We start from the raw sequence: 21109 nt of genomic DNA, 5'->3' as shown, positions 1-21109 counted from the left end.
GACCCCAAGACATAATTCTCCTACTTAATTGTCAGCTCCATTCTCTGGTAGGATAGAGAGTGGGGACAGAATTCCCCAAATCCTCCCTTGGTGAGGTTTCTGCTCAAGTGTGCCCTCATTTTTATTGAGTTTGAGGTTTTAGAAATAAAAGCCACAGGTTCAGCATACTCTCGCTGCTTTTGGTCCCTGCCATTCTCCTCTTTTGATGTGTGAGACTGCTTCCTTCCTGGATGAAGAAGGAAAGGTTGAAATAAAGGAAGAGATGAAAAACAGCTAAAAGATGCAGTCAAACTATTCCACCCTCTTTGAAAGATGAGAGAGGTCATCCAGGAAAAGGAATTGTTCTGGGCATTTGCAGAGACTGCTTTGGATCTAGGTCCACAGAATGCTGTGATGTCATCACTGAGGTCAGAGAATCCTTCGTGGGCCTGGCGCCCTTTGACCCTTAACAGACCTGCACTATAGTGAGCACTGGCTGGGCAGTGCTGCTGACTCTCTAGGTGCTGTAAGTTCTTCAGCCCTTGAGGAGACATGGCCATTTTAATTTGTAGTTGATCAATTCAATGAACTTCCCGAAAGCCAAGAACATTCAACCTGTAGGGAAACGAGAGAGCTGTGGGCACCTTTAAAGGGACTAGCTGGCACCATGAAACGGCGGCAAAAGAGGAAACATTTGGAAAATGAAGAATCGCAGGAAAGTGTGGACAGGGGAGGAGGTATGTGCTGGGGGGACCTGTCTTGTGTGCCCAGGTCACTGGCCTACTCCACGTTCTCCAGGGCGCAGGCGTGGAGGAGCTGCCTTGGATGCTGGGAGGGAAAACTGTTTGTGACTAAGGATCAAGTCCACCTTAAAATAGGTGTGGAAGGTAATGGCACAAAATGTTCAGAAGTCCCCAAATGGACAGGAAGCGGAAAGTCAGTCCCTACCTGGGCCTGCTCAGACCTCACCAGCCTCATAGAGGATTGGGGTAACCCACACATGGATGGACTCAGATGTCACTCAGTCTCTTTGTTTTTGCTCCTTCACTTTTTTGTTTGCTTGGAGGTCATACTTGGTTTATGCTCAGACTTTACTCTTGTCTCTGTGCTCAGATACAACTGCTGGCAGAATTCAAGGGCCCATATGCAGTGTTGGGGTTTATTGAGTGCAAGACAAATGCCCTACTTTCTAACTACCTCTGTGGCCCTCCTTCTCTTCATTTCATCTTTCCCTGGTGTCAGTGGCTGTGGTTGTGAGGCTTTGGGGAGAGAGAGATCTTTGGAAAGAGAAACCCAAAGAGTAAAGGGCCTGGTTAAAAAAACGCCTTGAACCATAATGCTCCCACTGGAACATAGGTGAGGAATTGATTAGAAATGGCATCACATGGGAAACATGGAGATTTTATTCCCTCTGCAGTAAGAATTTACCAGTTGATCCATGCTGAGTGTGGACATCCTGGGGTGTGATTCCCCAGAGGAGAGGAGGGAAGGACAGGACATCCAGACACTGGTGGGGAGGCACATCAGGGCGCAGCAAGAAGGGGTTTACTTCTCAGGATGTGTTGTAATTGCTTGCTTTGTCCAGAGAGCAGGAGTATGGACAGGCATAGGAGGTAGGATTGAATATAACAGCCCAGAGAGCTAGCTAGAGATTTCCAGGACCCTGATATCTACAAACTGAGCATCACAAAGGGAGGCAGGAGTGGGGCAGACTTCTCAGCAGTGACTGGGGTCAGGATGGGGAAGGCAGTGAATGCCCCAGACCTTCAGCTTCAGAATCAGTATGTGTGTGTGTGTGTGTGTGTGTGTGTGTGTGTGTGTGTGTGTGTGTGTGTGCATTGGGAATTGCGACAGGAAGTTGCAGATGGAAGTTCATTAGAAGCTCATAATTCTCTTAAGGTTCATGTCACAGTGTCAGTCTGGTGATTGGTTCACTGCACAATAGTTCAGTGACACAATGTACATGAGTGTCTACAGAATCCTTGTTAGGGATCTTTCATGCAGTGATCACTCAGGCAACCCCTTGCTTTGGTGCAGTAACACAGATACAACTTTATTCAACCACATTAAAACCCTTGAGGGTCCATGCACACATGAATCCTGTACTATGTTCATACACAGTCCATGGTCATCCCAGGATTCTCCTTCTACAGCCAACTCTGGAGAGAATATATATATATATATATATATATATATATATATATGTGTGTGTGTGTGTGTGTGTGTGTGTGTGTGTGTGTGTATACATATATATATGTTCAGGGTTTCCAGATAGACCACAGGACATGCTGCTAAATTTCACATAATCAATCTTTCAATTTGAGTATGTCCCTAATAGTGTTTGAGCTATATACTAGAACGTTATTCACGATTTGGGACTGGAGTGGGTAAGGGACTTGCCAGGCATGTGGCTGAGATTGTTTTTAACAATGGTACTGCATATGGTTTCTAGAGAACTGTTAGGAATGATCCGTGAGCTAGTGTCAAGAATAAGCCCTGAGCACCACCAGGAGTGTCCCCAAAACAAAGGCAAATAAAATAAAACTACAGTTTTACTGGAAAGTCAGATTTTACCCTGTGTTCCGTGGTTTAGTTTGCTAAATTTGGAAACCCTTTAATACATTCCACCAGTCAACATGTTTTATACTTAGTATATCTGTTTTGAGTCTGTCATCCCATACAAGAGGATTTAGCATGATCAGAGTCAAGGAGAGTGGAATAAGGCGTGATACATAGTAGCTGCTGGTTGCTATAAAGTTGAATGAATGAATGAATGAATGAATGCATGCCATAACTATGAACCTTACCATGCAGTAAACACATTTAATGGTACAGTGCACGCATAGATACTCCTTCAAACACACACACACACACACACTCACACACACGCACATACACACCACACACACACACACACACTTCTATCCTGCTCACCACATGAGTGGCATATCTCTACAGCTTAATTAATAAACAACACACTCCCATCTTAGATAGACTGTCACCACTTAGACCCACATTCTTAATAAGACACTAACAAAATAATCATTGATCATAATGAACTACTGTGGTTTCTATCAGAAATCAGACTTCAAGCCTGGTGTATTTGCTGTGCCTGACACATGTCAGACCCTCCTTAAATACTGTTGGAAAGATGACTGATGGACAGACACGCCCAACACTCCCTTTCTTTGAGGCTCTCCTTCTTCCTCAGGAATATTCAAGTCACCAGAGGAAGCCTCTCAGCGTGGATCCAGTGGGGTAGCCAAGGGCTGGAGTCTAGGAGTCAGGGAGGTCTCCTCAATCTCTGAGTACTTCTCCTGTGTTTCTTTTCCACGCAAGTTCCTCCATGGCGGTAAGGTTGCTGGGCTCCCTGGGTGCACATGATGCTTTGGGTGGGGGAAGAGCATGTAGATAGAAGCATGAGTCAGAAGGGAAACTAGACATGGGAGGGCATCAGGGTTATCTTGGGAAGAAGGTTGGAGCCCTAAGGAGAACATGGACATGAGCTCAGCACAGGAGCACAGGAGCCCTAGTGCCACCATGATGGAAACAAGGAGTGGGGACCAGGAAAGCATACCATTTTGCAATGTAGGGCTCAGAGTGGGACCAGAGGGTGCTACCTTTGGAGGAAGTTTGGAGGCTTTACCTTTGCTTTGCTTCCAGAATAGTAGAGTTTCTCAGTGCAGGTCTGGGCACTGGAGTGGACCATCTGGATCAGGTGCACACTGTGTACCTCTCATATAATCACATTCCACACTCACCTGTTCTCAGTACACACACACTAAGTGCAAATGCATGACTGACAGCACCATATTCCTTCACCCCAACATTGCACAGGAAAACACATCCATGATACCAAACACCCACACACACCCTCCTCCAAGCACCACCCTTGGCCAGTCCCTCGTGTACTGCTGCCCTGACTCCACTCCCCCCCTGGCAGCTACACACGTGAGGTGTCCCCAGACTCAGCACCTCATTCTTGGACAGCCTCACTCACAGGCCCTCCCCTCCTGGCAGCCCCCAGGCCCTTGTCTCATGTTGCTCTTTTCCTTTTCCAGGAATCCGGAGATTACATCATGACAGTTCCCAGCCTAGATCCCCCCTATCCCAGATTCAGGAAGGATGGGAGACTGCTCCCCACTCCCAGCACATCTCCTTCTTCTCCCCCTCCTCCTATAAGACCTGTATTTCCTCTCAGTATGTGAACAAAGAAGAAAGTGGTATGAAAATATACTACATGAAGGTACATATGCAGAAAGGTGTAGCTGTCTCTTGGGAGAACGAGGAGACCTCCATGTCCGTCGAAAAGCTGCCAAGGATGGATGAAGGGACCCTTCCTGAGGACGTGGGGGTAGGTAATACTCCCTCTGATGTGTCCACCAGAAACCTCCTGTCTGACAGCGAGCCCAGCGGGGAGGAGAAAGAACATGAGGAAAGGACCGAGTCAGACAGCCTGCCAGGGTCACCTGATGTGGAGGAGAGGCCCAGGGCCAAGACACCTGACTGGCTGGTGACTGTGGAAACTGGCTTCAGGTGCATGGCTTGCTGTCGGGTCTTCTCCACCTTGGAGACCCTCCAGGAGCATGTGCAGTATGGGATCAGGGAGGGCTTCAGCTGCCACATCTTTCACCTCACCATGGCCCGACTGACAGGCACTGTGGAATCGGAGAGCATGCAGGAGGAGGAGGAGGGTGATAGGATCGAGGACAAGGATGAGGAGGACAAGGACAAGGCAATGGAAGAGAAGGCAGAAGAAAATAAGAACGATGAGGAGCCACCCACAGCGAACATCCTTGGCCTGAAGAGACCCTTGAGCCAGTGTCCAGGCTGTGTGTTTCATTCTTCAAAGGACAGGAAGTGAGCAGGGGCTGGGACCGCCAAGGGACTGGGCCTTCTCCAAGCTGGTACTGTTTCTCCAATGTAGGCTCATGCCTCTGTAAGTGAGAGTTGAAGGCTTGGTCAGCTCAGTGAGCAATGGAAGTGGGGGCCGGGGGGCTAACTGGGGTTCTTGCTTCTTGCCTTGGTATGTCTCAAGTCATGAATATAAAAGGGAGTTTCTTCAGAGATTTTTCCAGCCCTCACAGGAAATTCTGAGAATTTTCAAGGGTCAACAAGAGCACCTTTCCTCTGTTACTAAAACGTGTTTTTGTTTTGGTTTCTCCATAGCATCTAAGATTGAGGGGCCAGAAGAACCTGGAAGATGGTATGACCTTCTATTGGGAAAGGTATGGCCCACGGCTGCCATGCTGTTTTGAGCCTGTGTCATGAAAACGAAGAAGAATATAAGGGCAGGGTCTATGGGACTGTGCTGGAATATCCAGTGTCTTTGCAGCGGCAACAACTTTGGTATATCCAATCTGCAGAAGCAAAGACCTCCATGTGCTCGGTGGAGAAAGTGGAGAGATTTGAGAGTCTCTCCGTGTCTCCACTCTTGACCTCTAAGAAGACATACTCCTAGGTGCCCCTACAGGAGGGAGACCTCAGGGTTCAGCAGTGGTATTAAAAAAAGAAGATAAGGGAACTAGCAGGATCAGAAGTTTGAGGTTACAGGTCTTCAGCCTGAGCTGAAGGCCAGCTTTACCCTGGCCTCTGGATGTTGTCCTATGGACAAAATGGGAATGTGGAGAGAGAAACATAGAAATGTGGTCCCAAGAGGTCAGGAAATGTTTTAGAACCTTTAGTTTTCCATAATTTGCCCGGAGACAAACTTATTGTGGTATGTGGTGTGCATGGTTGTGCTTCACAAAGGAAAAGGGTAACTGAACTCTTGTTGCTTCGTATCTCTTTTATACCTCATTTGTTTTCTTCCAGGGAGAAAAAAACAATCAGGGAAGTAGCAGCAGACAGAATGCCAGTAGTATGAAGAGGAGAAAAGGACCAGTACTAAGTCAAAATATCAAAATTATATGCAATAAAACCATTTTCCAACTCTTTCCTTGATATATTCTTTAATTAAGATTTTCTGTCTGTCACCATCCATTCACCCATCCACCCACCCAACCATCCAATTAATCATTGACCATCCATCCATCCATCCATCCATCCATCCATCCATCCACCCACCCATCCACCCACCCATCCATCCACCCACCCATCCATCTCCTATACCCTCTCTGTAGTGGTTTGTGAATGAGATTTCATGTAAGCACCAGATAACTACCAACCTTTTCTAGAATCAGCAATGCAGAAGCTTCTGCGATGGATTAGGCTTCTGTGTGAGCTTTCAAGGCTAGATACTACATTTCACATGAGAACCTGGAAAGCTGCACTGAGTGCAGACGAAGCATTTGGCAAATAGCAGGTACTGTGGAAACCATGTTCTTGAATGGATGGTGACTGAAAGCACTGAGAGTGTCTCCTCAGGTCTGCCCTGGAAGAATAAGAGTTAGCTGAGGCTTCACAAGAAAACACAAGAAAGAGCAGCGCTTTGTCAGTAGTGAAACTGATGTGAATGTGTCCTTTCTGAGATGGTGAGATTGGGTTACCTAATCCTCATCAGGATTTCTGGGAAAAGATAACTGTATTAGGGGTTTGAGCCAAATAGTTCTGATACTTCTTGTTTTGACTCCAAGCATTCTTATTCTAGCTTCGCCAAGTTTTGACCCTGTAATCTCTGCACTTCATCCTCCCTCCACTGTCACCAGCCTCTGGGACTAAAGGCATCTAGGAGGCACTGAAGACTCATTTGGATGCTTGAGGTTATTCATGACTTTCAAGGTAATGGGGGTTGGGGTAAGGATTGGGGTGCTGGGGGATGTCTTACTAATCTGAATAGGGATCAATTTTTCAGGCTTTAGAAAAATTGATGAAATTAAAGGAGATAGTTTGGAGTTCAGAAATTATGTCAATTTCTTCAAATCCTGGTCTTAAGGATTTCTTTTCAAGATCTGTAGTGGGTTTGTGCACAGGATTGTGTGGTCAGCTGATTGTGGATGGAATCAGAGTTTCCTTCTGTGAGTGGATGTTGTCAACATTCTTCCACTAATACGAACAAGCATTCATCCCAACTGGTTTCCCAGCCCTTTATTTGCTGTATCACCTGTACACCCACATCCTTTGCTTTGAGATGCCCAGAGTCCCCTTTCTCTGTCATGCCAAAGAATTTAGAATTTGTGGCTTCCCACCACTCTTCTAGACACACACCACCTTCTGGGGGTTCCAGTCACTATCAGATACCTCTTCATATTCTCATGTCTTCTCTGTTATTCTTCACTTTCTACAGAACACTCTTTCTCTACCCCTCTGTATCCTAACCTTGCTGCTCCACTCTCTACCCCAGGAGCCTTTTCTTTGCCTCCCTCTCTGGCTGGACCCATTTAATTCACTCTTTTCTCCTTGGAATATTTCTTATAGTTTTTTAAACATTGATTCATCATTAACTTACTAGCTGAACGAAGTGCAAGATTATAGTTTCACATCTCCACCTATGCATAGAATTCTCCACTCCCACCACCAAAGTCCCATGCCACCACCAAATTCTGGATCTCTTCCCCTTTTCTCCCCCTTCCCTTTCCCTCTGGTAACCACTATGGTTATCACAGAATCTATGAGTCAAGTTTTGTTTTGTTTGCTTTATTTACTTATGTACCGTGTGACTGAAACCATCTGGTAATTGCCTTTCCTTTCCTTTCCTTTCCTTTCCTTTCCTTTCCTTTCCTTTCCTTTCCTTTCCTTTCCTTTCCTTTCCTTTCCTTTCCTTTCCTTTCCTTTCCTTTCCTTTCCTTTCCTTTCCTTTCCTTTCCTTTCCTTTCCTTTCCTTTCCTTTCCTTTCCTTTCCTTTCCTTTCCTTTCCTTTCCTTTCCTTTCCTTTCCTTTCCTTTCCTTTCCTTTCCTTTCCTTTCTTTCCTTTCCTTATTCCACTTAGCAAAAATCACCTCAAATTCTATCCATTTTAACCCATCAGGCACAATTTTATCTGTTTTTAAAAAACAGCAGAGTAGTATTCCATTGAATTTGTATGCCAGAGCTTTTTTGTCATTTATTTGTTGTTGGGCATTTAGATTGAGTCTGTGTTTAGGCTTTTGTGAATAATACTGCTCTGAACATGGGGTGTGGATAATGCTTTTTGAATGAATGTAAATACCCAGGAGTGATACTGCTGGGTTATGTGATATTACCATTTTATTTATTGTAAGAAATATACATACTGTTTATTGAACTCTTGCTTTCTTTCTCTCTTTCACTGACATATTCAAAAGAGAGGATTTGTGGCATGTCAATCAGTAGGTTTCAATACAAATATGTTCCCTGTAGGTCCTGCTGAAATAGACAGGTAACCCTGAGAGTGGGTAAGCCAGGGGCCTGAAGACAGGATTCAGAGGGTGGGGAAGAGGTTCTGACCATGTTCACAGATTCTTGCTGGGCTTGCATGGACCAGGAAGTGGGCAACTAAGGTCTGTGGCATGCATGCATTGCCAGCTGCACACATCTACCACCCTACGTCCTTGTACAGCCACTGACACAGCAGATTTTGAAGAGACTCTGAATTCCTGCTCAGAATGAAATAGCCTGGGAGCAGTGAAGCCATCCTGGAGTTCACTTGTAAACTACTGGTTAGGATTCCAGTACAACAGATGCATGGCAATGACCCCTCTTGGGGTCACTTGGAAATCCACTTAAAGGAGCTGGAAGAGAGACTGGAAATAGATAAGGATTTCTCCTCAGTAGTCAGTGACCCAAAACTTTGCCACACAGAATTCCTGGGAGGTGTGATTGAGTATGGAGCCTTCTGACCTAGGTTTTGGGAGAGATGGGGCTTCTGTGGAAGAGTTCTTTGGTCTGTGTACTCTGTGTATTTGAGGGAGGAAGAATCGCATCTTCTCCCTGCCCATCTTGTCCCCTGGGCATCCTTTCGGACTTTGTGAGCCTGCTAGCTCCTAATGACAGCTTTGAAGGTCAGACTTGCCCCTCAAACACTACTCACTTCTTTTCTGCTGATGCTGAGACAGGAAGTGCCCCCTATTGTAAGGGCATTTGCTTGACACTTACCAGAGAATAAAAGTGTTTTATTCCATACTTTTGTCAAAAGTGAGTTCAACATTTTAGATATGAGGACTTCTTGCCACAGTGTGGAGAATTGTGAGTTGTTTAATACTTCTTGACACAGAGACAAGCTTTCTAGAGCAGTATTTATTCTAATTCTTATTCTTATTATTGTATTGAAACTTTATTTAGAAGAATGAGGGGAGAGAAAGAGAGAAAAACATCTTTGAGAATGAACATAGGCTCCTCCAGAGTGGAAAGGCAGACAAAGAAACAGACAAGGAAACAACATAAGTTTGAGAACACAGGCTTGAAGAGCAAGCTAGGTTGGTGCTTCTTAACTTTAACCCCTGCTTTCCCTCTTCTGGCTCCGGTCCCTTCCTGTGCCCACTCTGTTCTACAGTTAGGCCCTTAGTCTTTTGTGTGTGTGTGTGTTTGTTTTAGGGGCTATGGCCGGCTGTGCTCAGGGTTTACTCCTGGCTCTGTGCTCAGAGATTATCTCTGGCAGTACTCTGGGAAGCCTAATGGGGTACTGGTGAGCAAACCTGGGTCAGCCACATGTAAGACAGGGGCCTTACCCACTGGACCAGGCCACTTAGTTTTATGCCATGGCTCCTAATTTATGCAATTTTTCACCTGTGGTGGTCTTCATTATAGTCCCTGGATAATTTGTCTCACTTGATGAGTCCTTTCTTTTGCCAGCCATTAATTCCTAGGCTAACTCTGGTTTTAGGACTTTATGTGATATTTAAAAATTTGTTTTTGCTATGAAATATTTCAAACACTTTTTGATAATAAAATGAGTGCTTTGCTCACCACTCAGTTTTAAAGAGTCCTAATATTTTTGCCACATTTGCTTTATTTAAAATTTTTTTTTACTCTTGAACTTTGTATTGGACTATCATAAATTTACATAAAACTCTAAAATGCAATGTATTTATAAATGGAACCCTCTCCACATTTGCTTTTAAAAATTATTTTTAAGGGGCTGGAGCGATAGCACAGCGGGTAGGGCGTTTGCCTTGCACGCGGCCAACCCGAGTTCAAATCCCAGCATCCCATATGGTCCCCTGAGCACTGCCAGGAGTAATTCCTGAGTGCAGAGCCAGGAATAACCCCTGTGCATCACCAGGTGTGACCCAAAAACCTAAAAAAAAAAAAAAAAATTATTTTTAAAATCTTTTTTTTTTTTGGTCACACCCAGCAATGCACAGGAGTTACTTACTCCTGGCTCTGCACTCAGAAATTACTCCTGGTGGTGCTCGGGGGACCATATGGGATGCTGGGAATAGAACCCGGGGCGGCCATGTGTAAGGCAAAAGCCCTACCCGCTGTGCTATTGCTCCAGCCCCAATTTTTAAAATCTTATGGATCAGACTAGAGCAGGAGCTCAGTGGGTTGGAGCTCATGCTCTGGAGGCCTCGGTTTGATCACTGGAATGACCCCGAAGTGACCCCAATATACAGAGCTGGGTGTAGCCCCTAAGCACTTTGGGTATATCTAAAGTTAAAATAGATAAACTTATGGGCTCTTTGGGGTTTTACTGATGAGGGTAGGATGCAAATAATTCTGATACATTTCTTATTTAAGGTTTTTAATTTTTCTTGAACAAATCTGTTTTGCTAGAAAATTCTTTAAATATATTGGTTCAAATTAGCTCACAGATTTTTAATAGTATTCTGTGACTTAAAAATCCTCTATTGCAATTACATTTGCAGCTTTTTCCCTTTAAATTTGTTTACTTGTGTGATTTTTTCACCTCATGTGTCTTATTAAAGATTTGGTCTTTGGTCTTTGAAAATGAAATGTTTATCTTGTGTGGATATTTAGCATTATTTCCTTCAGTTGTTTAGTTGCTTTATAATTATATTTAAATTTTTATTTATATTTCCTCTTCTGTTTGTGGTTCAGAATTTAATTCCTGGACCTCATACATGTGAAGAATGCTTTCTGTCCCTGAATTCTATCCCCAGTTTATCTTTTAGTCTTCATTAGGTGTTTACTCAATTATTTTTCCAGCATCCATTGAACAAATAATTCATTGGTTTTAATTATTGATGTTTTTAAGGGAATATATCACAATTCATTGATTTTTAAATACAACTATAATTTTATTACATATAGCAGTGTGCTGTATTTGTCACTTATTTCTCAGTATTCTGATACCTGCTATGCTATTTTAATTTTTAAATGTATAAAACATTAATTTTTAAGTTGTTAAGGATTTTATTGGGACTAGTGCATAATTGATTTTAAAAATGATTTACAGGTATTTTAAAACAATATGAGTTCCATTGGATTTAAATTTATGTATGTGTGTGTATAAAACTGTTAATCAAGGTTTTATGTTGTCCATATGTTTTTCATCCTTGCTATTTTAAAGTCATTATATTTGCCAGTTTCTGATAAATACTGAAGTATTTTATGATGATTATGACCCTGTCACTCTCTCCTTAAAATTGTGCAGGGCTAGCTCATATTTTAACAGATGCTCATTTTATGCCACTAGTACATAAAATGAATGATTTGTACACGTTTTGGTGGATTCCTGTTGGTAGCACTGTCCTGCTTTATCTTGTTTCTGTTGGGGTTAAGGTGTGCACTTTGTATGCAGCCAACCCTAGTTCAGTCCCAGGAAACTCACGGTGCCCTGAACATTGCTGGTTGCATCCTCAGAGTTTCTGTGGCTTATCCCTGGCACCACAGGGCTGGAGCAACACTATATTCCCAGCCCTAAAGCTCACCTGCAGGCCCAGTTCACTGAAAATTGCGGGGCCTCCTGAACACAACTTGGGAGATCCCATCCCACAGAACATGCAAACGTTTCTATTGCTCGGATATTAATACAGAGCGTTTCACTGTGTTTTGTTTGTCTAAGGATCGTTCTACTGAACTGCAAAAAGGCTAAGATATCCTTTGGTAAGTAGATGTAGCCTGTTCTACTAACTTGGAAGTCTGACAGGTTTATTGTTTTCCCTTCCTCTCGGTCTGTATTCAATTGGCCATTTCCAGCAAACTGGGTTGGCTCCCATCAGTTCTATCCCTAGGTCACTCCTGCATTCCATTTAAAAAATATTTTTTATTGTAACACAGTCATTTATCAAGTTGTTCATATCACAGTTGTTTCAGGCATTAAATGTTCCCACCACCAGTGTGCCTTTCCCTCTAGCAATGTCCCCAGTTTCCCACCCATCACCCCCCTACCGCTGCATCCCCCCCTTGCAGGCATAAACAAACTTACATCATATTGTTTGTTATGATTACAAAGGAAAATGGAATTATAAAAACTTAGATCAATAAGTGTCAAAAGCCAAAAAGAATAAACAGAGTCAGGGATGTGGAGGGCAGAAACTTATTGCATCCTTGGAATAAATGATGGTGGGCAAAGAACCTAGATTCCCTGGTGCTGCCTCTGAGCATGTCTCTCCTAACGGTACCTATGGTGAAGGTGATGGCAGGCTCGCACCGCTGAGCTGCACTTCACCGTCCCCACATACTCTTGTTTCCTCTTGCTCAGACACTGCCTTTGCTAAGAAAACTTATGTGAATCAACAGCAAAGGAACTGGTAGCTCTAACGACCTCTTCTCATTAAGCTTTATTGGTCCATAATTTAAAGGCAAAGGAAGAGATCAATAGACTCACCAAGTGGTGTCTGAGGAGAAGATCTGGGCAAGGGCGTTTTCTCCAGTTCTCTGGGGAAAATGTAGAGGTCATTTCTGGGATGACCTCGAGCTCCATTGCCTCATGCACTTCCACGGCCCTGCCTGTTTTCAAGATGGGCTGTACTCAGTGAATGAATCTGGTCTTCCCTTCACGTTGTGGCCTGCTTACACTTATCCACCTCTGATACGTGGGAAGGAAGACTGCCCCTCCGCCTGCTTTTGATGATTTGGGGGCCACACCTAGTGGTACTCAAGCTTTACTCCTGGCTCTGAGCTTGAGGGTTATTCCTGTTGTTTCTCTGGGGACATGCAGAGTGTGAGATGGAGCCTGGGCCTTCTGTGACCAGAGCCTGTGCTCTAGCCCTTGATCTGCCCCTTAAATCATTTGTACTTTGTTATGTTGTCTCATGAGCATTTCCTACCCCTCCCTCAAATTCCCTAAAATGCCATTGCCATGAATTTGTAATATGATAATAATGCTGCTTCTCACATAGTCATAAGTTCTGAAAAGTTTATCCATTTGGATACCAGAGTCCGCACGTATAATTCTAATTTTGTAGCTGTAGGTTAGCCTTTGGGAATCATTTCCTCTTTCTTCTTGTCTTGTCAAACCCTTTTGGTCTTTCGAGGTCTCATTTCTTCTTCCTTTACCTCTTGTTCCCTTTTCTCCAAAGATTTGAGTTGATTCCTTGCAAATTAGAGTGTGTTAGATTGTTGAAAAAAGAGTAGTTGTACTGGTGCTCTTGCAATTATGGAAGCTTCCCTCTCTAGCAGTCCACAAAAGCAAGCCTGTGGACACCTGTGATTGAGTTCCAGACCTTTCTAAGAACAAAGCTTTTACTCAGAATACCTCCTGATGAATCAGAGACCCCAGATATGTGCCCAGGCTCAGCTTGAAATTCATATCCAGTTAAGATGATTTAGGCAAAAAATTTGAGGGAATGTGTCCTAAAGTCCACTGAAATAGAAAACCAGTAAAATAAAAAATTTAAGAAAATTACACAAAAAACAATGAAGAAATGAGTTTATTGCACTAACCATAGAAAAAATATACCACACAACGTAAACATTTCTTGTTTTGTGTGCCAGATGCTTGCGTGTCGTGTGTGATGTATGACATATGGTTGTGTGCATGACCTATGAGTGCATGGTTGTATGTGTATAAGTGACTTACTTGATGTGGTTGTGGGGGTATGGTTGCGTGGTGATGTTATGTGCATGTCACTTTATGTACATGTTGCTTTATGGTTGTGTGACTTGTGTGTGTCTGTGGTTATATGTATTTTTGTTGTAGTCTGATGGAGATGGAGAAAAAGGGTCCTGCAAACTCTAAGACGTCTGCAGTCAGGGTCTGGGGGATGCCCGGGACTCTACCAGGTAGAGCAATTGTTCTTCCAGATTTGCTGTTTCTACCATGCTTTCCAACATTCCACACTATGATTTCCTAGTCTCATCAGGGCACTACCTAAAATATCACCTGAACACCCTGTAGTGTAGGTAGAAGGAGAGAAGAAACTCTCCTCATTCCTGGATATATATTTCTATGTCCCATGGCCAATAGCTTTCTTCTTCAATGTACTCTGTTTTCCCCCCCATCCAAACTTAAATCCCTTGGGCTAGAGAGATAGTAGGGTTTACTTTGCACTCAGCTGACCCGGATATGATCCTCTGTACCAAAATGATTCCCCAAGCCCTAAAAGTAGCGATCCCTGAACATAGATAGAGCCAGGAATAAGCCCTGAGGAATGCTGGGTATGATCCCCCAAACAAATAAAACCCTCCAATAACAAAAACAAAATGAGCATGGGAGCGTGGAGTTATTACAGGAGCTAACCTAGCTCTTTAAAAATACTGTTTTGCGGTGCTGGAACAACTGGACAACTACATGCAAAAAAATGGGCTTAGACCTTGACCTGACACCATGCACAAAAGTCAGATCAAAATGGATTAAAGACCTCAACATTCGACCACAAACCATAAGGTACATTGAAGACAAGGTCGGCAAAACCCTCCACGATATTGAAGATAAACGTATCTTCAAAGGTGACACAGAACTCAGCAATCTAGTAAAAACAGAGATCAACAAATGGGACTACATTAAACTAAAAAGCTTCTGCACCGCAAAAGATACAGTGACCAGAATCCAAAGACTATCCACAGAATGGGAAAGGATATTTACACAATACCCATCAGATAAGGGGTTGATATCAATGGTATATAAAGCATTGGTTGAACTCTACAAGAAGAAAACATCCAACCCCATCAAAAAATGGGGCAAAGAAATGAACAGAAACTTTACCAAGGAAGAAATACGAATGGCCAAAAGGCACATGAAAAAGTGCTCTACATCACTAATCATCAGAGAGATGCAGATCAAAACAACCACGAGATACCACCTCACACCACAGAGACTAGCACACATCCAAAAGAACAAAAGCAACTGCTGTTGGAGAGGATGTGGGGAAAAAGGGACCCTTCTACACTGCTGGTGGGAATGCTGACTGGTTCAGCCCTTCTGGAAAACAATATGGACGACTCTCAAAAAATTAGAGGTTGAGCTCCCATTTGACCCAGCAATACCACTGCTAGGAATATATCCCAGAGAGGCAAAAAAGTATAATCGAAACAACATCTGCACATGTATGTTCATCGCAGCACTATTTACAATAGCCAGAATCTGGAAAAAACCCGAATGCCCTAGAACGGATGACTGGCTGAGGAAACTTTGGTACATCTATACAATGGAATACTATGCAGCTGTCAGAAAAAAGGAGGTCACGAATTTTGTAGTTAGTGGATGGGCATGAAAAGTTTCATGCTGAGTGAAATGAGTCAGAAAGAGAGAGACAGACATAGAAAGATTGCACTCATCTAGGGTATATAGAATAACAGAGTGGGAGACTAACACCCAAGAATTGTAGAAATAAGTACCAGGAGGTTGACTCCATGGCTTGGAGGCTGGCCTCACATTCTCGGGAAAGGGCAACTCAGAGAAGGGATCACCAACTATAATGTAGTCGAAGGCCATATGGGGGAAGGGAGTTGTGGGCTGAATGAGGGCTAGAGACTGAGCACAATGGCCACTCAACACCTTTATTGCAAACCACAACAGCTAATTAGAGAGAGAGAACAGAAGGGAATGCCCTGCCACAGTGGCAGGGTGGGGTGGGGGGAGATGGGATCGGGGAGGGTGGGAGGGATGCTGGGTTTACTGGTGGTGGAGAATGGGCACTGGTGAAGGGATGGGTTCCCGAACTTTGTATGAGGGAAGCATAAGCACAAAAGTGTATAAATCTGTAAATGTGCCCTCAGGGTGATTCACGAATTAAAAATAAATAAATTAATTAAAAAAAATAAAAATAAAAAAAAATAAAAAAAAATGAAGAACGAAAAATACTGTTTTGCTGCTGAATGAGTGTAAATTGGGTATGGCAAATTACAGATTTGAGTTTTTTTTGCCAAGTTTAAATATTTTTGTTTGTTTTGAGGCCATACCTGGCAGTGCTCAGGGGTTACTCCTGGCTCTGTGCTCAGGGATCACTCTGGGCAGGATTTAGGGAGCCATATGGGGTGCCAGGGATTGGTCCAAGTTGGTCATGTGTAATGCAAGCAACCCTGCCTGTTGTGCTATCACTCTAGCTATCCTACCAGCTTTTAAAAGTAGCTTCTTGAATGCCATTGATGTCAATCAAGTCTAGGATATAGTTTAAATGGTGGAAAAATTACTATATATAAATATATATAATATGTATAAAGCAGATGCCAGTTCGTCTCTTTCACGTGCTAGTGTAGCCTGATGGCATCTGCTCGCTCCAGGAACACAAAGTGAGGCCCATTATTGTTACCATTTTTGGCATATCAAAATATGCCATGGGTAGCTTGTCAGGCTCTGCTGTGCGGGTGGGATACTCTCAGTAGTTTTTCAGGCTCTCCGAGAGGGACAAAGGTTCCAGGAAAAACTGCCTGGAGTTAATAATAATAATAACAACAACAATAACAACAACAACAACAACAATAATAATAAAAATACCTAAAAGGTATATGTTGAAATTCTTAACTTTGGTATTAGGATATTGTGATGTGGGTAATTAAACCATTGAAGCAGGAATCTCATGAATGGGATTATTAACTATATTCCAGTTCATTCTCTTCTACCTTTGCCATGTTGGCTTCCTGTAAGAAGATAAGAGTGTGTCCTTATACACTGATTCTTTTGATTCTAGATCTTGTATATCTCAGCCTGTAGGACTGTGGAGAAAAACTGGGCATTTGCCTTGCACGCGGTCGACCCGGGTTTGATTCTTCCATCCCTCTCGGAGAGCCTGGCAAGCTACCGAGAGTATCCCGCCCACATGGCAGAGCCTGGCAAGCTACCCCTGATGTATTCAATATGACAAAAACAGTAACAACAAGTCTCACAATAGAGATGTTACTGGTGCCTGCTCTAGCAAATTGATGAGCAATGAGATGACAGTGACAGTGACAGTGATACAGTGATACCTCTCAGAGAACCCTGCAAGCTGCCGAGAGTATCCCACACGGCAGAGCCTGGCAAGCTACCCATGACATATTCGATATGCCACAAACAGTAACGATAGGTCTCATTTTCCTGATCCTGAAAGAGCCTTCAATCATTGGGAAAGATGAGTAAGGAGAGGCTGCTAAAATCTCAGGACTGAGTGTAATAGAGACGTTACTGGATGACCGCTCAAGTAAATTGACAAACAATGGGATGACAATGATACAGTGATACAGTGGAAAAATGAAGACAGGTAGAAAAATACTTAGTCAGTTATATTGGGAGGATAATGCAGTGGGGCCAACGTGGAAACCCACAAAATGAATGCTGTTTCCTTCTCAAGTTCTTGGAAGAATTCTGCTAATTCCACCATCCTGAGGCAGTTACTCATGTGATTTATTAGTACAGAAGAACCCTCAGTTTGATTGAATCATAAGAAGTCCTTAAATTTGGGGAGAAATTCTACATTCTTGATGCAATAATAATTTCAGTGTGTGGGAGGATATCTAGCTATGAAAAATCCTTGGAGAGAATTGCTTATTAAGTTTGGCTTTTTCAATTTTCCTAATACTTTTTTTTTAAAAAAACTAACCACCAGGATATTCTCTTTATTTTTTAGATTCATGTTGTTTTCTCTTTGTCTAATGAACTTTTGAATCCTTTTTGATGAGCTACTAAGGTTGGAGAAAAATAAACATTTCTTTAACAGAAAGAAGATAGTGACAAGGGCCAGCAGAGATAGCCCTAAAATTCAGAATATACATCATTTTGCTCAATTGATTGTAATGTAAAGTTCAAGTTTATTGTCTAGGTAGTAAAAAGGTCAAGGGCTTTCTTGGGCATCTCTGGGATCCTTAGGAACCTTCACTATTTCCAGTATGTTTGGCAGATAAACCATAAAATTGCTCGTTAATGACATGTGATGTTGGTGCTGCAATAGTATTTATTAAGGCATGTCCAAATATGATCCACTGGTAAATGTCAGTGTCAGCATGTTAGATGCAAATGTCGGAAAAATCATTAACACATTTTTATTATGATTATATCCTTATATTAATGAGATATACCTGCATTAAAATGACTAATTTCATTTGAAATTAAAATTTAATATATTAATTTGTTTGATGCTTTGGGCCACACCTGGAATTACTCAGGGTTTACTCCTGGCTCCTGCACTCAGAAATCACTCCTGGCAGGGTCTAGAGAACTATATAAGATGCCAAGGGTGAAATCCAGTTGACTATATGCAAAGCAAATGCCCTACCCACTGAACTATCTCTCCAAACCCATGGTTGTTCATCCAAAATCTAACACCTCAACTAATAAACCATGGCAGAGACAGCTAAAGAATAATCCAGATGGCTCTTGCCCAACTTTCATGATCTAGGTACAGGTGAAATTCTTAGTAGATGTAGCTCATAAACTAACATGGTCCTGTAGACCATGTTAGGCTTACTCTTTGTTCTTCAGGCAGTGGGGATTCACTGAAAGTTTGAGGTGGAGAGTTCTTGTCTTGCATGTGTAAGATCCTGGTATTTGATTCCTGGCACTGCAAAAAAAAAAAACAATAAAAGCCACACACACACACACACACACACACACACAAATCACTAAACTTTTGGCTAGAGAAGCAGTTGATGGTACTGAGTACATTCTTTGCATGTGGAAGCAGGGTTTCATCCTGGGGAACCACAAGGTCTCCTGATCACTGCTAGTAGTGATCTTCCAGCACTGATAGGTATGGCCCAGAAACCAGAAAATCTCCAAAAATAAAACCCAAACCAGGACCCATACCTGACTGAAAATGCTTTCTTATATTTTTTCCAGAATAGGAGGAATCTTCTTATGGACCTTTCATTAAGTCTGGGAGCCTATATCTAAGGAGGAACCCCAAGATCAGTTTTGTCTCCACAACCACGTATCCAATTAAAAATGAATTCTTCTTTGAATTAGTGGCATCTGATCAACAAGAGACAAAGAGGTCTGTGAAACCAGAGGTAACAAAACTTCTTAGACTTGAGCTGGTGTGTTTCTGGCAACCAGTCAAAGGTCTGCGCTTCAAGGTCATCTTTAATGGCTTGTGAAGTACTCACACAGTTTACAGAAGGACAATCCATAGTTCCCAGAAGGGAAATCTTTGAGAACACCTCTTGGTTCCATCCAGTGTCCAGGATTTGATATTTGCTTTGGTACAGATCAAGTTTCAGAAGTAAATCTTGTTTACAACTGGGACAGTTCAAAATACTCTCTGATGTGTTGTCTGAACCCTCACTCCCGCGGAGAAAGCAGACAGGATTTTCTATAAATGCCATGAAGTTTGGGGTTGAAAGACTTGCTACTGTGCCCAGAAGGGTGAAAAGGAAAATTTCTCTGTTCTGTGATCCGTAGTAGCATTATGAAAGGCATGTGGCCAGATGTGTCCAGAGAAGTGGGGTTAAAATAAGAAAGGCTTTTATCTTTAGAGCCAAAGAGAAAAAATGACCAGAAGTGGAGGAGTCTGGTAAGGGAAAGATGTCACAGTTTCAAATACTCTGCAGGAGTAAGAAGTGCCTTCAGAAATACCAGGCTGTGGTTTATAGTATGAGTGAGGGAAAAAATTTGGACTGATCTTATACAAATGTCCAACTTTTCATTAATTTACTTATCTATCCATCTATCCATCCATCCATCCATCCATCCATCCATCCATCCATCCATCCATCCATCCATCCAACCATGACATCTGTATATCCTTCTCTCATACAAACCACCAAACTATTTACCCCTCCCGCTCACCTATCTTCCATTCATGCATCCATGATAGCATTTATGTCTGGTTTTGTGATGATAGGTTTTAAGATATGAGAGTGAAGAAAGAAGATTCCCCTTTTTAAAGGAGATTTTATGGTTCAGTCACAGAGAGAGATAAATAAGCAAATACAACACAGGAAATAAGTAGGTAGTGAGAAGTAGAAATCCAAACTCTCTAAGTGCTACAGGAATGGCAATTAGTTAAGCTCTGCAGTAGGATGAGGAGTGAGAGATCCAGAGGGTACATGTCAAAGCACAAGCTAGTTGAGAGGTACAGGATGAGTAGAAATTTTCTGGGACCCTCACAGGAAAAAATGGAGGATAAGATATAGTTTTTGTTAGAAGAACCAAGCCGTGTAGCATCAGGCTAATGGGGATATTGCATGTTCTTCAGTTTAGCTTGGGTCTGAGGAAAGAAAGTGACAGGAAGTGAAACTAGGGAGACTTAAATAGTCCTGTAGACCATGTTAGGCTTACCCTTTGTTCTTCAGGCAGTGGGGATTCACTGAAAGTTTGAGGTGGAGAAGTGACACCATGAGCTCTATATGGTACGAGGTTGGCTTGTGCATGGGTGGGGCTTAACTGAGCAGTATCAGATGCTTATGTGTGTGGAAAAGTTAAGAGGATAGGAGTATTTACTCTTTCTTCTTCATATCAGACAAGAATGATGTATGATAGGGTGCTAGAACTTTAAACACAACCAAGGCCTATCCATATCAGAGTTTATAATATTTGGTTGTCTTTTTACTTCCTCTTTCTGACAGCAACCTCATGAATACAAATGATCATTTTAGAATTTTTTGGCCTAATTTCATCCAATGGACACTTCCTATATAATGAATAGTTTCTTTCTCTTGTGAGAAAGATTAAATGAACAAACATGCTAATGCCACAGCATGGACATGATGGACTTCCCTGTAAACTTCTTTAGAGAACAGAGAGGGGCTTTGCTACTACTTTTGTCACTATATTTGCTTCAGAAGACATGTTAAGGCCAGAGCATTTTATCCTTAATACTTGTTACTGAATACCTTACTTTTACAAGACCTTTTTCTCTTCTGGACTAGTATAAGTATGTGTGGTGTGTGTGTGTGTGTGTGTGTGTGTGTGTGTGTGTGTGTGTGTGTGTGTGTGTGTGTGAGAAAGAGAGAGAGAGATGCTCAGATGTTTAAG

General features: G+C 42.6%; 1 protein-coding gene across 2 annotated transcripts in view; it reads left to right on the top strand.

Moving 5' to 3' along the window:
• The window catches only part of FAM170A (family with sequence similarity 170 member A), a 53600-nt gene extending 47788 nt beyond the window's left edge, over nt 1-5812 (top strand). The window contains exons 1-5 of one of the 2 annotated variants that reach the window (XM_004609946.2): nt 647-716; nt 3191-3331; nt 4041-4839; nt 5149-5207; nt 5794-5812. In XM_004609946.2, the coding sequence (XP_004610003.2) occupies nt 647-716; nt 3191-3331; nt 4041-4839; nt 5149-5155 (1017 nt within the window). In that variant the 3' untranslated portion in view covers nt 5156-5207; nt 5794-5812. Of the gene's footprint in view, nt 1-646; nt 717-3190; nt 3332-4040; nt 4840-5148; nt 5208-5793 lie in introns of those variants that run through there. The other variant, XR_008630780.1, reaches the window with a different exon arrangement.
• The last annotated feature ends 15297 nt before the right edge of the window (nt 5813-21109 follow it).

This window comes from Sorex araneus, chromosome 6 (genome assembly GCF_027595985.1).
Source record: "Sorex araneus isolate mSorAra2 chromosome 6, mSorAra2.pri, whole genome shotgun sequence".
Classification (NCBI taxonomy): domain Eukaryota; kingdom Metazoa; phylum Chordata; class Mammalia; order Eulipotyphla; family Soricidae; genus Sorex; species Sorex araneus.
The sequence above is the reverse complement of the archived record's forward strand: the minus strand, read 5'-3'. Positions and strand labels throughout refer to the sequence as shown.